The sequence below is a fragment of the Corvus moneduloides genome, chromosome 4 (assembly GCF_009650955.1).
Source record: "Corvus moneduloides isolate bCorMon1 chromosome 4, bCorMon1.pri, whole genome shotgun sequence".
Taxonomy (NCBI): Eukaryota; Metazoa; Chordata; class Aves; order Passeriformes; family Corvidae; genus Corvus; species Corvus moneduloides.
In genome coordinates this window covers 51,787,618-51,799,588 of record NC_045479.1, presented here as the reverse complement: position 1 = coordinate 51,799,588, position 11,971 = coordinate 51,787,618, and the positions used below count along the sequence as shown (strand labels likewise).

At 43.5% G+C, this 11,971-nt stretch overlaps 1 protein-coding gene across 1 annotated transcript in view; it reads left to right on the top strand.

Moving 5' to 3' along the window:
- Positions 1-318: 318 nt before the first annotated feature.
- The window catches only part of TSPAN12 (tetraspanin 12), a 44,272-nt gene continuing 32,619 nt past the window's right edge, over positions 319-11,971 (top strand). The window contains 2 exon segments of the mRNA XM_032106707.1: positions 319-447; positions 785-921. Coding sequence (XP_031962598.1) covers positions 856-921 — 66 coding nt within the window. The 5' untranslated portion in view covers positions 319-447; positions 785-855.

The window sequence follows — 11,971 nt, the reverse complement described above, 5'->3', positions numbered from 1 at the left end:
GCCCTGCCGGGGGTAGAGCCCTGCCCGGGAACCAGCGGCACGGCCCTGCCGAGGCAGAGCCCTGCCCGGGAACCAGCGGCACGGCCCTGCCGGGGGTACAGCCCTGCCCGGGAACCAGCGGCACGGCCCTGCCGGGGGTACAGCCCTGCCCGGGAACCAGCGGCACGGCCCTGCCGGAGGTTGCCCGCTCCGGGATCGCGCTGGCGGCGGCGCTAGGACCGGGCAGGCAGCGGCGCATGCGCGGGGTGCAGGGCCGCGGGCCAGCGGAGCGCTGCGGGCGGGGCGGAGGGGCCGGGGCAGGCGCGGGGCCGGGCCGGACCTTCCCCCGGACCGGACCTTCCCCCGCGCCCGCCGCAGGGCATGGGCGCCGCGGCTCCGTGCTGCGCTGCCGCGCCCCGGCCCCATGAGTCCTTGCCGGAGCAAGTGAGTGCGGGAGGTGCCCGGGCGGTAAGTGGTAGCTGTCCCCCGGCCGCCCTCCCTCCCCAAGGCAGCGCGTCCATCCTGGTCTGGGAGGGACCCGGCGCCCCCGGGCCGTGCCTCCCTTGCCCTCGGCTCAGCTCCGCTGTGCCTCTGGGGTAGCCCGCGGCTTCTCCTTGCCCGGGGATTTGTTATTTTTATGAGAACAGCTGGCCCATCGCTGTCTCCGGGCGGGGCGGGAGGGGAAGGGAGGCTTCCGAGGGTCTCCGCGGGGCGCGGCCGGTCCGGGGTCGGCGCGGCTCCGCCGCCTCCACCTGCGCGTTGGTCCTTCTACAAGGCGGACTCGCCCATCCCTCTTCCCCTGCAGGGCGCCGGCGGCCCGGCCTCGGGAGGGAGGATGTGGTGAGAGGATGGGGCTGTGTCCCGCGGGGGCTCGCCATGGCCAGGGAGGACTCGGTGAAGTGCCTGCGCTGCCTGCTCTACGCCCTCAACCTGCTCTTCTGGGTGAGTGCAGCGGCGCGGGCAGGTGCCGTCCCGGAGGCGCAGGGCGGGCACGGCCGCGGGCTGCCCGCACGGTGCCGGGGGGCAGGAGGTACCGCCCTGGTGCCCTTGGCCCCGTGCCAGACAGCTCCCGCAAGGGAGTACTGTTTACTGGGGGGAAAAAAATGCCTTTGGAAACCAGTGGGAAGTGAAATTGAATTAGGGTTACACGTGGGAATTTGTGTACTTGTTATATGTAGAGAGGGGAATATTCACGGGCGGGTTCTTGACTGGGTGAGTTTCAGAGCATCCTGTGACCCAAGATGAACTCCAGTCTCTCTCAGGTATTTGAGTAGTCTGCCCAGAGTTTTTTGTGCGTTCGGTGGCCAGATCCTAACTGGCAGGCAAGGGCCCTTTTGTTTTGAGGATTTCAGTAAAGGCTGTGTTTATAGCAGCAGGGTTTCTCACTCTCAGCACAAGTGAGTGTGATGAACTCTTGTTGCTTAAACTTTCGGAGCTCTGGAGAAACAGCAGGGTAGATATTTTCAGAGTCCTGACTCACAACAAATGAAATCTCTTTGACGTGAATAGATGAGATTTGTGCATGATAAGGGTAAGACAACAAAAGGGATGATGTCCCATACCTGTTCATAAGGGCTGGCTCCTGAGGTCTGTAGACTTGACTGATGCAGGGATAATACATGGGCTGGGACCAAACCTAGTTTATATCTGTTTTTTTTTTTTTTTCCACCTGTATTCAGCTCTGGATGGACAGGAAGGACATTGACCTGTTGGAGTGGGTCCTGAGGAGGGCCACCAAGATGTTTAGAAGGGTGGAGCACTCATCCTGGGAGGAAAGGCAGAGAGGATTGGGATTTTTCAGCCTGGAAGAGAGAAGGCTTTGAGGTTGCCTAATTGTGGCCTTCCAGGGCCTGAAGGGAGTCTACAAGGAAGATGAAGAGGGACTATTTACTAGAGCATGTAGTGACAGGACAAGGGGGGATGGCTTCAAACTGGAAGAGAGTAGGTTTACATTACATATTACAAAGGAAGAAATTCTTTAGTGTGATAGTAGTGAGTCACTGGGACAGGTTGCCCAGAGAAATGTTGTCTGGCCATCCCTGGAAGTGTTCAAGCTTTGAGCAACCCACCTGTTCTAGTGAAAGGTGTCCCTGTAAAGCAGGGGGTTTGGAATTGAGATAAAGTTCCATGATTACAGAAAACTAAGTGAAAATCAGAGAAAACTCTTCAACATCATTTGGAACAGAATGGTACTTTTTGTGTAATGAAAGTGATCTGAAAATCTGTTGAAAGTATGTAACTTTGTATATTGTATTTAGTAGAGATGAAAAATAAATTATTTCCTTAGTCTGTGTAGGAATAAAATCTTTTAATAGAAGATGAGGAAAACTTTCTGAAGAAAAAAAAATGTAATTGTTTCTAGCATTATCATGATTTTTGCTGGACTCTGTACAAAATATAAACTCCTGTGTTTTCTTTTAAGATGAAGGTTGCCTGGCCTCAGCTGCCCTGAGTTCAGCTTCGGATTTTTATACACGTGCTATGAGACTTGTTCACTTGTATTCACGTGAACATTGACATGGTTGAAAATATTATGTCCTGCTGTTTGCCTGTTGGCTGTTTTCCTCTGGTTTCCATAATTCCTGCTTTGAGCTGTCCTCAACAGTTCCTACTTGCACCTTAACTCACTGCTTTGTCCCCTTAAGCTTCCTCTGCTCTTTTCCCTTGCTCTCAGTTCTTGTTGCCTACTATGTCACAATCAGATTTATTATACTACAGCTCTTTGTAGTTCAAGTGGACATTTAGGTGGTACCCACATTGCACGTGAGGCTATGCCTTCATGCCGTGTCAGTTACATGTCATGTGGCAGTGGGAGGCTTGTTGCTGGAGCTGAGTGCTTCGTTTTTCAATCCTGAAATGCTTTCTTTGTGTAGGAAGGCCTGCCCTTCTCTTTGGAGGGGGCTGGTGTGTGATGCTGCAGTACCTCTCTAGGGAAATCAAGGTCTCACCTAGGAGATTTAAATGTGTCTGGCCACTTCGCTCAAATTTTAAGTTCCTTTCCATGTCAGATTGCTCCTTCTCACTTTTCATTGTTTCGTTCACATGTTTCTTTTGTGGACCTCAGGCATGGAGCTGTGCAGCGTCTTTGAGCTTGTCAGGGGAACAGCACTAACTGCATCTATCAAGTGGTCCTGTTGTTGGCTTTGTCCCTTTTTAAGTTATGTCTAGATTTGGTTTAAGGCATTAATTGCTAGAAACAATTTCCCATTCTTTTGATTTTGTTGCCCTTTTAATAACAATGTCCCCCTTACTTAGCAAATGCGATTTTTTTTTCCTTAGTCATAATAGGATAAAAGGTCTTTTGAGTCTGTTATGGTATAACAAGTGATGGTAAATAAAATGGCAAGTTCTTAATCTTGTCTCCAAAGTACAAAAGTTGTCTTTAATTTATCTTTCTAGCTGTGGCCTGGACACTGGAAAATACACCCAAACAGTTAAGTGAAATCTGTATGGTGCTGAAGCATGTCAAGATGTTATTAATATAATAATAAATAATAAAAATATTAAAAGTAAATAATAAATAATACATGCTAGCATAGCAGATGACTTGCACCACGGATATTGCAAAGAATTAAAGCTGTTTTCCATAATGTGTATAAAATTACAGGTGTTGGAACTCGAATGAAAAATTGGCCAGTCCATTTAGAGTCCTTGGGATTTTGCAAAGCAGATGAATGCATTGTTTTGGCTGAAACCAAATAAACAAATAAGCAAGAAAACCCTTGAGTCTTCCAGAACTGTGTGTTAAGGAGGAGTACGTGTGGTGGGTGGGTAGTTAAATGTATAGCAGTTACATCAGACTTCTTTGGACGAATGAACATGAACCTCTTTCCACTCCCTATCTGGTTCTGTTCAGATGTGTATTTAACAGCTAAATATAAATCTTCTGTCAGCTGCTTGTTGTAGTGAAATCTCCCATATCTTTTCCTCTGTCAGAGCTTGACTTTTCTTCTGTTCGTATTAGTGGAAGTTTTGCTGCTGCCATTTTTGAGTGTCATAGCATGACCTACAGTGTACAGTTCTCCTGTGGAAAGTTCCCCTAGCAGCAGGTGCTTCTCCACTGGAATGGGCATGGCATTTGTGGTTTTCACTTGCTGTTGCCCGTCCTTCCATCTGCAAAGCTTTAGTTTGCTGGTTGCAAATAAATACCAACCTAGGTTATGGGCTGGATGTCAGGAAGTTTAGATTAGATTAGATTAGATACAGCCGTGTTCCTCCTGAGAACAGTGGGTTCTGTCCCGACAGGTAAAGACAAGAGTGCTGCTGTGATTCCAAGGTCTGTATGGACCTCCTGATTTGCGACATAGACATGTAATTCTCTCCAAGCTTGATCTTGAAGGGATTTCTGCTTTCTCGTGCTTTCTTCCTTCCCAAGGGCCATTGTCTCCCAATTACTTCCAGCTTGTTGATAATGTGCCCAGTGGCTGTGTCAATTATCAGTGTTCAGCTGAAAACTGTGAAGATGTGCAAACGGCGTGTGTTGGCTTTTTAAAATCATGGTTTGATTACAGGTCCTGGCTGGAATAAGGAGATATTCTCTTCTTGTTTCACTGTGATGGTGTTCAGCAGTAGGTATAACCACACATTGTGCTAAAAGGATTGCTTTCTTCAAGCTGAGAGCACGAAGCTTTTGAAGTCCTGAATAAAACTCTGCAAGAGTCAGTAGTCACTGTCTGGTAAGGTCTGACTGTCAAGCTCTTAGAAGAGAACATCTGAAGTAAGCTTCGAAGTGTGTTCAGTGTGCAGCTGTCCCAGTGTGTGTGACTTCAGCATTTGTCATTGCCAGCTTGGTGAGGATAGACTAGTGCATATGAAGCTCCTTAAGGTAACAGAACTGGCTAGTCTGATCATGAATACTGCTGAAAAACTGAAGGTGCAGATGGTGGTTGCAAAACACTGCTGTCTGCATTATTTGGTTGTTTTCAGTGCCTATGGAAGCAGAGAAGTGAGAGGTGAGAGAGCTTTTATCAGTCACTCTGCTGCTATCCTTGTAGGTTCTCCAGAGTATTAAGTGTACAGCTGTGTGCTCTGTTTGAAAATAAACTTTTTTTACTGGGCTCAGCTGATGAGCTGTGATGTACCTGTGTGTGCATGAGAGGGAGGCAAGCAGGAAGTGTGGTTCATAATACTTTGTCACTTTTGACCTAAAGTCTGTTTAGCTGTAAATAATCCATAAGCAGTCACCTGAAAGCCCAAGGCTCTGTTTTAGTGGTTCATCATTTTTTGTAATGGACCAGTAAATGTACTGCCTTTAGTGCTCCAGAAAAACACTGGTTTTGTGGAAGTGAGTGGATTGGTACTTCAGGAGCTGCAACTTGCAGAAAGCCTTTCTTCTTACAAGATGGACATAAATTTGTTTTCAGTGCTCTAACTGTTGTTGATTAAGTGACTGACGCTGGTGATAGACCTGATCTGGAAGCTTTTTCCATGGTCAATTGAATCATGCATCTGACTGCAAGATGTCTCTTTCATAGAGTGGAAGTTGCAAATTCAGGACTTCCTCAGTCTTCTAACTTTTTTGACAGTATTTTTTTTGACAGTGTCCTGTACAAGGATATCCTTCAGACTAAACCCTGCAGTTAACATTTGGTTTCATTCTTCTGCAATCCTCATACATACATGAATGGGCATCACTTTTTAGTGTAATTTGCAAGACTGAGGGATCCAACTTGATTCTGTGTTCTGTAACACTGCTATTTCCAGTATATTAAATTCTGGACAGCCAATAAAAGAGAAGACTTCCAAAAATGCATGATTTGGTGTTTTGTGGTCAAGACTTAGTGCTTAGCTAAGCAGCCTATCTTAGTGGTTCTTGAGGGAATATGTATTCCTACTGATTACTATTTTTCTGTTCTCAGTGACAATACTGGTCTTTGTTATATCTAGATAGTTTGTGTGTCAGGTCTTGGAGAAATTTAGTTTTGAGCTTTGCAAATATATTTTATGCAGCTTATGAGACTACAGGGTTTTTCCTTCTGGTGGGGCTTTACTGAATTGGCAAGCTCATGACACTGTCCCAGCTCAGTAGCATTCCTGGGTGTAACGAGTATCTTCATTCATTTTGAGCACTTTATAACTTGTCCTCACAGAATCCCTCTTTGCCACACTTTGGGATGCTGCCATTGTTCTATATTTTGCTGTGGTCATTTTCCCAGTTAAACCACCTTTGCAAGCATTTATACTAGGCAGACCTTCAGTCACAGAACATTGTCAGCCTGTAATAATGGCACAGGCGTGGCACAGGCGTAACACAGGAGATACCGGAGTGCAAGTATCCCCTGTGGGTTGTGCTAGAACAGGAACCAGCAAATGGTGCTGAATACAGGGAAAATTCCGCCTCCTGGCTGCTTACAATTGTAGGGGATTAAGCAAAGCAATAGTTTTGAGACATACAAGGCTGTTCTACTTTCCTTTGCTGCTTAGCCATGTATGTTCTTTAAAAAAGTTATTAATAGTCGAAATAGATTAACTAGATAGTGATAGTAAATGCAACTAAAAGCAACACAGTAGTTTTATTAATTTTCTCAATTTTTTTAAAGAAAAGCAAAGTATAACTTGGAAGGAAGGGTGCAGGAAAAAGTCTGTATAGACTTTCTGTCTTGAGAAAACTGCCAAAATATTTTTTTTTTCTTCTGGTGAGCATGTGAGGCAGGAGCAGCTGCCGTTCTGTTGCTTGTAATTGAGGATGACTGTACTCTAGTGCTGCGGACAAATCAAGGTTGTAAGTTGTAGTTGACTGTGTCACAGGTGGTAAGGATCTCTTAACTGATGATTAATAGTGTCAGTGGATGTTTGAGCCAAGACAGCGATGTTGCCACTTTTCTTTCACCTTGCGAGCTTTTTTTGCCTAGGGATATGCTGTTTCTGTTGAGCAATGTTTAAGATTTCCTTCAACAGTACCATCTAATTTCACTTGTGCAGTTGCAGCCAATAAACACTTCTGGCAGGTAGTGGAAATTGTTTGCATCTATCTCGAGCTTGTGTTTGTGAGCAAAGTTAGAAAAAAAAATCACGTAAAATGAAAGTGGAGCAAATTTCCAATTAGTTTTCCATTTGAGTGCTTTGCACGCTTACATCTAGTTTTGCCTATGTGTACTACTTGAGAATTCAGAGCAAGTGAATATGAGCGTTGTGCTAGGAAGTAACTAAGGATGGTTGGAAACAGTGGTATTTTATTTCCTGTTTTCTCCAACTTCAAATGCATGTGTTGAATCTTGTAATTTTTTTTGCTTTATTTTTCAAGTCTGTTGTGACATGAGAAAGAAATCAGTCTATCCTGCCTTCTGTGAAACCATATTCTGCACAGAGGTTGTTTCTGCTGTGTTTTGACTTCCACTCTTGTTGGTGGTATTTGTAGATACTTGGAATGAAAAGTTTGGGTCAATGTTTTAAGTTTAAATGGCAAATAATATCCATTGAAATGAACACTGCCTGGCCAGGTACCTGTAGCACTGTAAATTATTCTAGGCTAATATACTCTGATTTTAGAGACTGCACTTTAGACATGCGTAATTAAAACCTTATTTTCTTAGCATTCTTTGTATAAAGAAAATAACTGTGGCTTCTGTGGGAATATGCTGTCTTTTTAAAGGAATGCATTCAGTAGAGGAAGCTATAGGAGGAGTTTTAAAAGACCAGAAGTACTTCTAATTCTGGTATTGGAGAAATCTTTTACTTTTTGGTGTCTTTAGGCTGTATTATTTATACAACATTGTTACATTACCAGACTATGTCCTAACAAAGTAGAGTTTAGCCCTAAATCAACTTTGTCTACCTCTACATAACCTTTTATCCCAAGTATCTTTGTACGTGATGTGTCTCACCCTGAGTGGCATGTCAGCTATGGATTGCTGGATGAGTTTCTGGAAAACTGTCCTGAAAAACAGTGGTTGGATGTGGTGATGGAAAGGAAAAAAACCAAACCCAAGATCCCACCCCAATGTTAGAAATTGCATTAATATGCTTTTTAGTTGGCATTCAGGAATAAGTGAACCACAGACATTTTTTGGGTAATACTCACAATTAACTTGTGGGATTTGTTGCATCAACCTTGATGAATCACGAACCTGTGCTGATAAGATTTGAGCCCGTAGCTCAAGGGGAAGGAAATCTTCGAAACTATGTGCTTATACTGGTAAACCACAATCTGCAGCAAACTGGAAAGGTCCATCTGACTTGTAGGTACTTGTACATTTTTCCTTCCTTTAAATTCACATCTCCTTTTGTAGAAGGTAGCTATCCAATTATTCGTGAATCTCCAATACCCTGTACCCAGTACAATTCTGTACCCTGAAGCTTCTCTATCATCTTGAATCTGTGGTAGGCTCTAGACAAGGCTCATAGGAATAACAATTTTTAAAATATCTTGTAGCTATTTCACAAGGTATAGGGGACAGTTTAATTTTGTGCATTTTTATAGGAATATGTGATTTAAATAAAAATGCAGGTTCATTTTGATCATCTTTGTGTGCTCATGGGTATTCATGTGTAAAACAGGAAAGTTAGGTGATAAACCCACAAACGGCTAAGATGTAGTCCTGTGGATCATAGGAAATACATGCTCTTTTCTTTGTGTTGCTCTTCCAGTTAAATAAATATATATATATGGTGAATTTAAAAATAATTTGCCTGTATCTCTGAGATTGACTACTGTCCATGAATAAAAGCAAACTCTTAGAGAAACAAAATTAAGAGTATATTGTGTATATGTGAAGGCATATCATCTTGATGATTGTGATATGGATTGAGATGCTTGAGCTGGGATGCTTGAGCTGTGATCATTGCTCTGGATTACCTGCGATGAACAGCACATGCCTGCACTTCTGCAGAGCAAAAGACATCCTGACAGTGAGATGGTTACTTTTGAGGGAAAAGTGGCACAAGTCATGTCCTGACAAGAAGTGCAGTGCTTGAGTAGTCATAGAGAGGGTGGTTAAAGAAATGCATGGACTTCCTCATCCCTCTTTGCTTTTAATGTACCCTTGTGCTACACAGGCCAGAGGCTGATGTGGGTCTGACACAGTAGAACTGTACCTCAGCATTGTTTGCGTGGTTGGGCTCTTGCTGTGCTTTCTCTGGGCGCCTTGAACAGCCACCTGCTGGAAAACTTGCTCGTGTTCCCTGGGAGGGTGACCTCTCAGCAGCCTGTCAGTGCTCCAGCAGTTGCCTTATTGCGAAGTGTGCGAGTTCCAGCCCGTGCCAAATGTGGAGCAGGTTGCTAACTCACTGTTGCAGCTGTGCAAGCAAACGCAGATTGAAAGTGCAAATATGAACGTGCTTCAGCTGTTTACTGAGGTGGGAGTGGACCAAGGCATAACCTTGTAGGAAGCTTAGCGAAAACAAAATATTGGAATATCTATCGAATTAAAGGTCCTTTTTTAGGAAATAGGGGATTTCCCTTTTTTGTAGGCAATTCTTCTTTCTCAAAACATTTCAATGGTTTTGCTAGGTACTACAGAAACACAATGCCTCTTGTCCCCCCTCCTCCACCCTTATGTCCCTCTGACCCAAAAAATGTAGCTGTCTGTTTATCCATGGACATGAGTTATCTGTGTTTGTTCAGTGATCTGAATGTTGAATCTAATAGTGAAAATCCTGTGAAAAGCATTGCAGCATACTCTGTTCACGACCTTGTAATGATGTATCCCCCTGCCCCCTTGGTAAGGGTAAATCATAGCTCAGATTACCCAAACCAATTTTAACAGGAAGATTTTCACAAGGTTTGGTTTGTGTGTTTGTTTGTTTGTGGTTTAGTTTGGTTTGTTTTTTTATTTTTAACTAAAATTAGAGGACATATTCTGATGAATGTTGTCATATGTTGGAAGTCATTTCCTTGGAGCCAGAAACCTTTTCATGCAAAGCAGGTTGCTCTGTAATGCTGCTAGTCAGCATTTCATTATGGATATCAAAGCATGGCCTGAAGTTGTTTACCCCATCTGTTAAAATAAAAACGATCATGTGTGATTTTTGGTATGGAAGATACTTTTAATCTTTCTCCAGTTTAATAGGTAAGAAAAACCCTTTCTCAAATTTGAGCATAGTAAAATGAACATGTTAGAATGTTTGAATGAAAAAAAATGATGAGGGGGTGAACACAGGTGTGCAAATAGCAATATCAATTGGACTTGTTCCCTTAAAGACAGAAATCCATGTTCATTTATTAATTAAAAATGCAGATTTATTTTCCAGTTTAGGTATGGCCTCAAAGACAGTGGGAGTAGAACTTTCCAAATAACAGCTAAAAATATATACTTAATGAATTACAGATGATTTTATATTTTCATTTTGCTATCTAATTTATGTAAGAGTTCCAAAGGCAATTTAAACTATGCTTGGAAATGATTGCTCCTAATAGCTGAAGTCTGTTGTTGGATGGTGTAATTCAGTTGTCTGAGAAAACCTTAGTAGCTTTAGAAACTTTGTTAGAAATTCATTTGCAGATTTAATGTGTTATTGTGTGCATATTGCTCATATATAAAAATTGAATTTATTACCTTGGTTTAATCAGTGTGAAAATATATTTAAAATAGAGTATGACAGCAGGCATCGTTGTGGACTCGTCAGTGTCGTGTTGATGGCTATGCAACATACTGTGACAGTTCAGAATTAAACCCATAGTGACTTGTGCAGCCAGCTGCAACAAATGAACATGTTTTACTGCATACTATCACATTATATTTACAGCACAGCAGACTGGCTGTCATCAGAGAAGCTTGAATGAAAACTTTTTGGTGAAATGATGTTACTGCTAATGTGAGAATTATCGTAGCAGTTTTATTTGTCGTAAACTTGTGTTCTTTCATCTGATTGCTTGGTACAGATTTTAACTGTATTTTACATATAAATTAGTTACAAAACAATGGCTGAAGTAGGGACTGCCAGTTTTTTGGGGTGACCTTTTTACCATCCTTCAAATGAATCAACAATAGCTGTAATGAGGACCTTGTCCCTGCCCATGACTTCTTGAAAATCACTTGGCAGTGAATTGCAGTGATGTGCCTGCTGATACTTGCTGGTGGGTTTGGATGCACACCAAGGTTTTTGGGGAGGCTGTTACTGTTCCTGCCTACTGAGTGCCTGAGCTGAGTTGTAGTGTTGGTGTTGATGGACTTCCTGTGCTGCTGGCTGAAGATCTGCATGTGCTGTAGGTAGTGTGAAGTGGTGGGTGCCTGGAGCTTTTTTGATGTCATCTGGCACTTGAGGATGTTTAGTGCTTTTACAGGGCAGCACATCTGCATGTTGAGTCAGCAGGAGGCTGTGGAGGTCAGACATGTGTGTTGTGTTCTTATTGTGATTCCCTTGTGGCTGTGGAGCAGGTGAGCAAGTGGACTGATGGATGGGAGCTAGTGCTTGATAATCTTTTGTCACTAAAATAAACATCAGTCATTATGCAGGGCAGTCCGGTGTTGCAAAGGCATCTTTCATCTGTCAGCGTGTTCCTGCCCTGAGGCTCACTTCTGCTGATCAGAAGGGATGCAACTTTTTCCCCATCACTTCCTTCTGTTAGTGAAGAGCTGCCAAGCACTTGCTGGCTTATGTGCTGTGAAATACACCTTTTGTAATCAACTTATTGCTGAATTGCTTTTTTATCAGTTTCTTTCACAGGCCTCCTTTTTTTCAAGAGGAGCCTGTTGTATTTGCCTTCACTTTCTGACCCATGCCTTTCTGCTGCCCCAGCTGGACACTGTTACTAACTTTCATGCCTGTGAATCGAGTGTGTCACAGCACTCTGGCTTTCAGGTCATTCAGAGTAATAATTCGCTTTTGGACTTTCTTGAAAATACAGTGCCCAAAGGTGCCTCACTAGGAGTTTGATTGGCAGGAGGGTGTTGCACAGGTGATCTGTGTGTAACATCTGTGTAGCGGTGAGGTAAGGCATTGTACTTGCTCAGAGCAATGCTGACTGAGCTCTTGTGCATTGTAAGAGTAGCAGAAATCAGTAACACCTGAAGCAGTTAATGGTGGTGAGATCATGCCAGGCACAGGAGAGGTG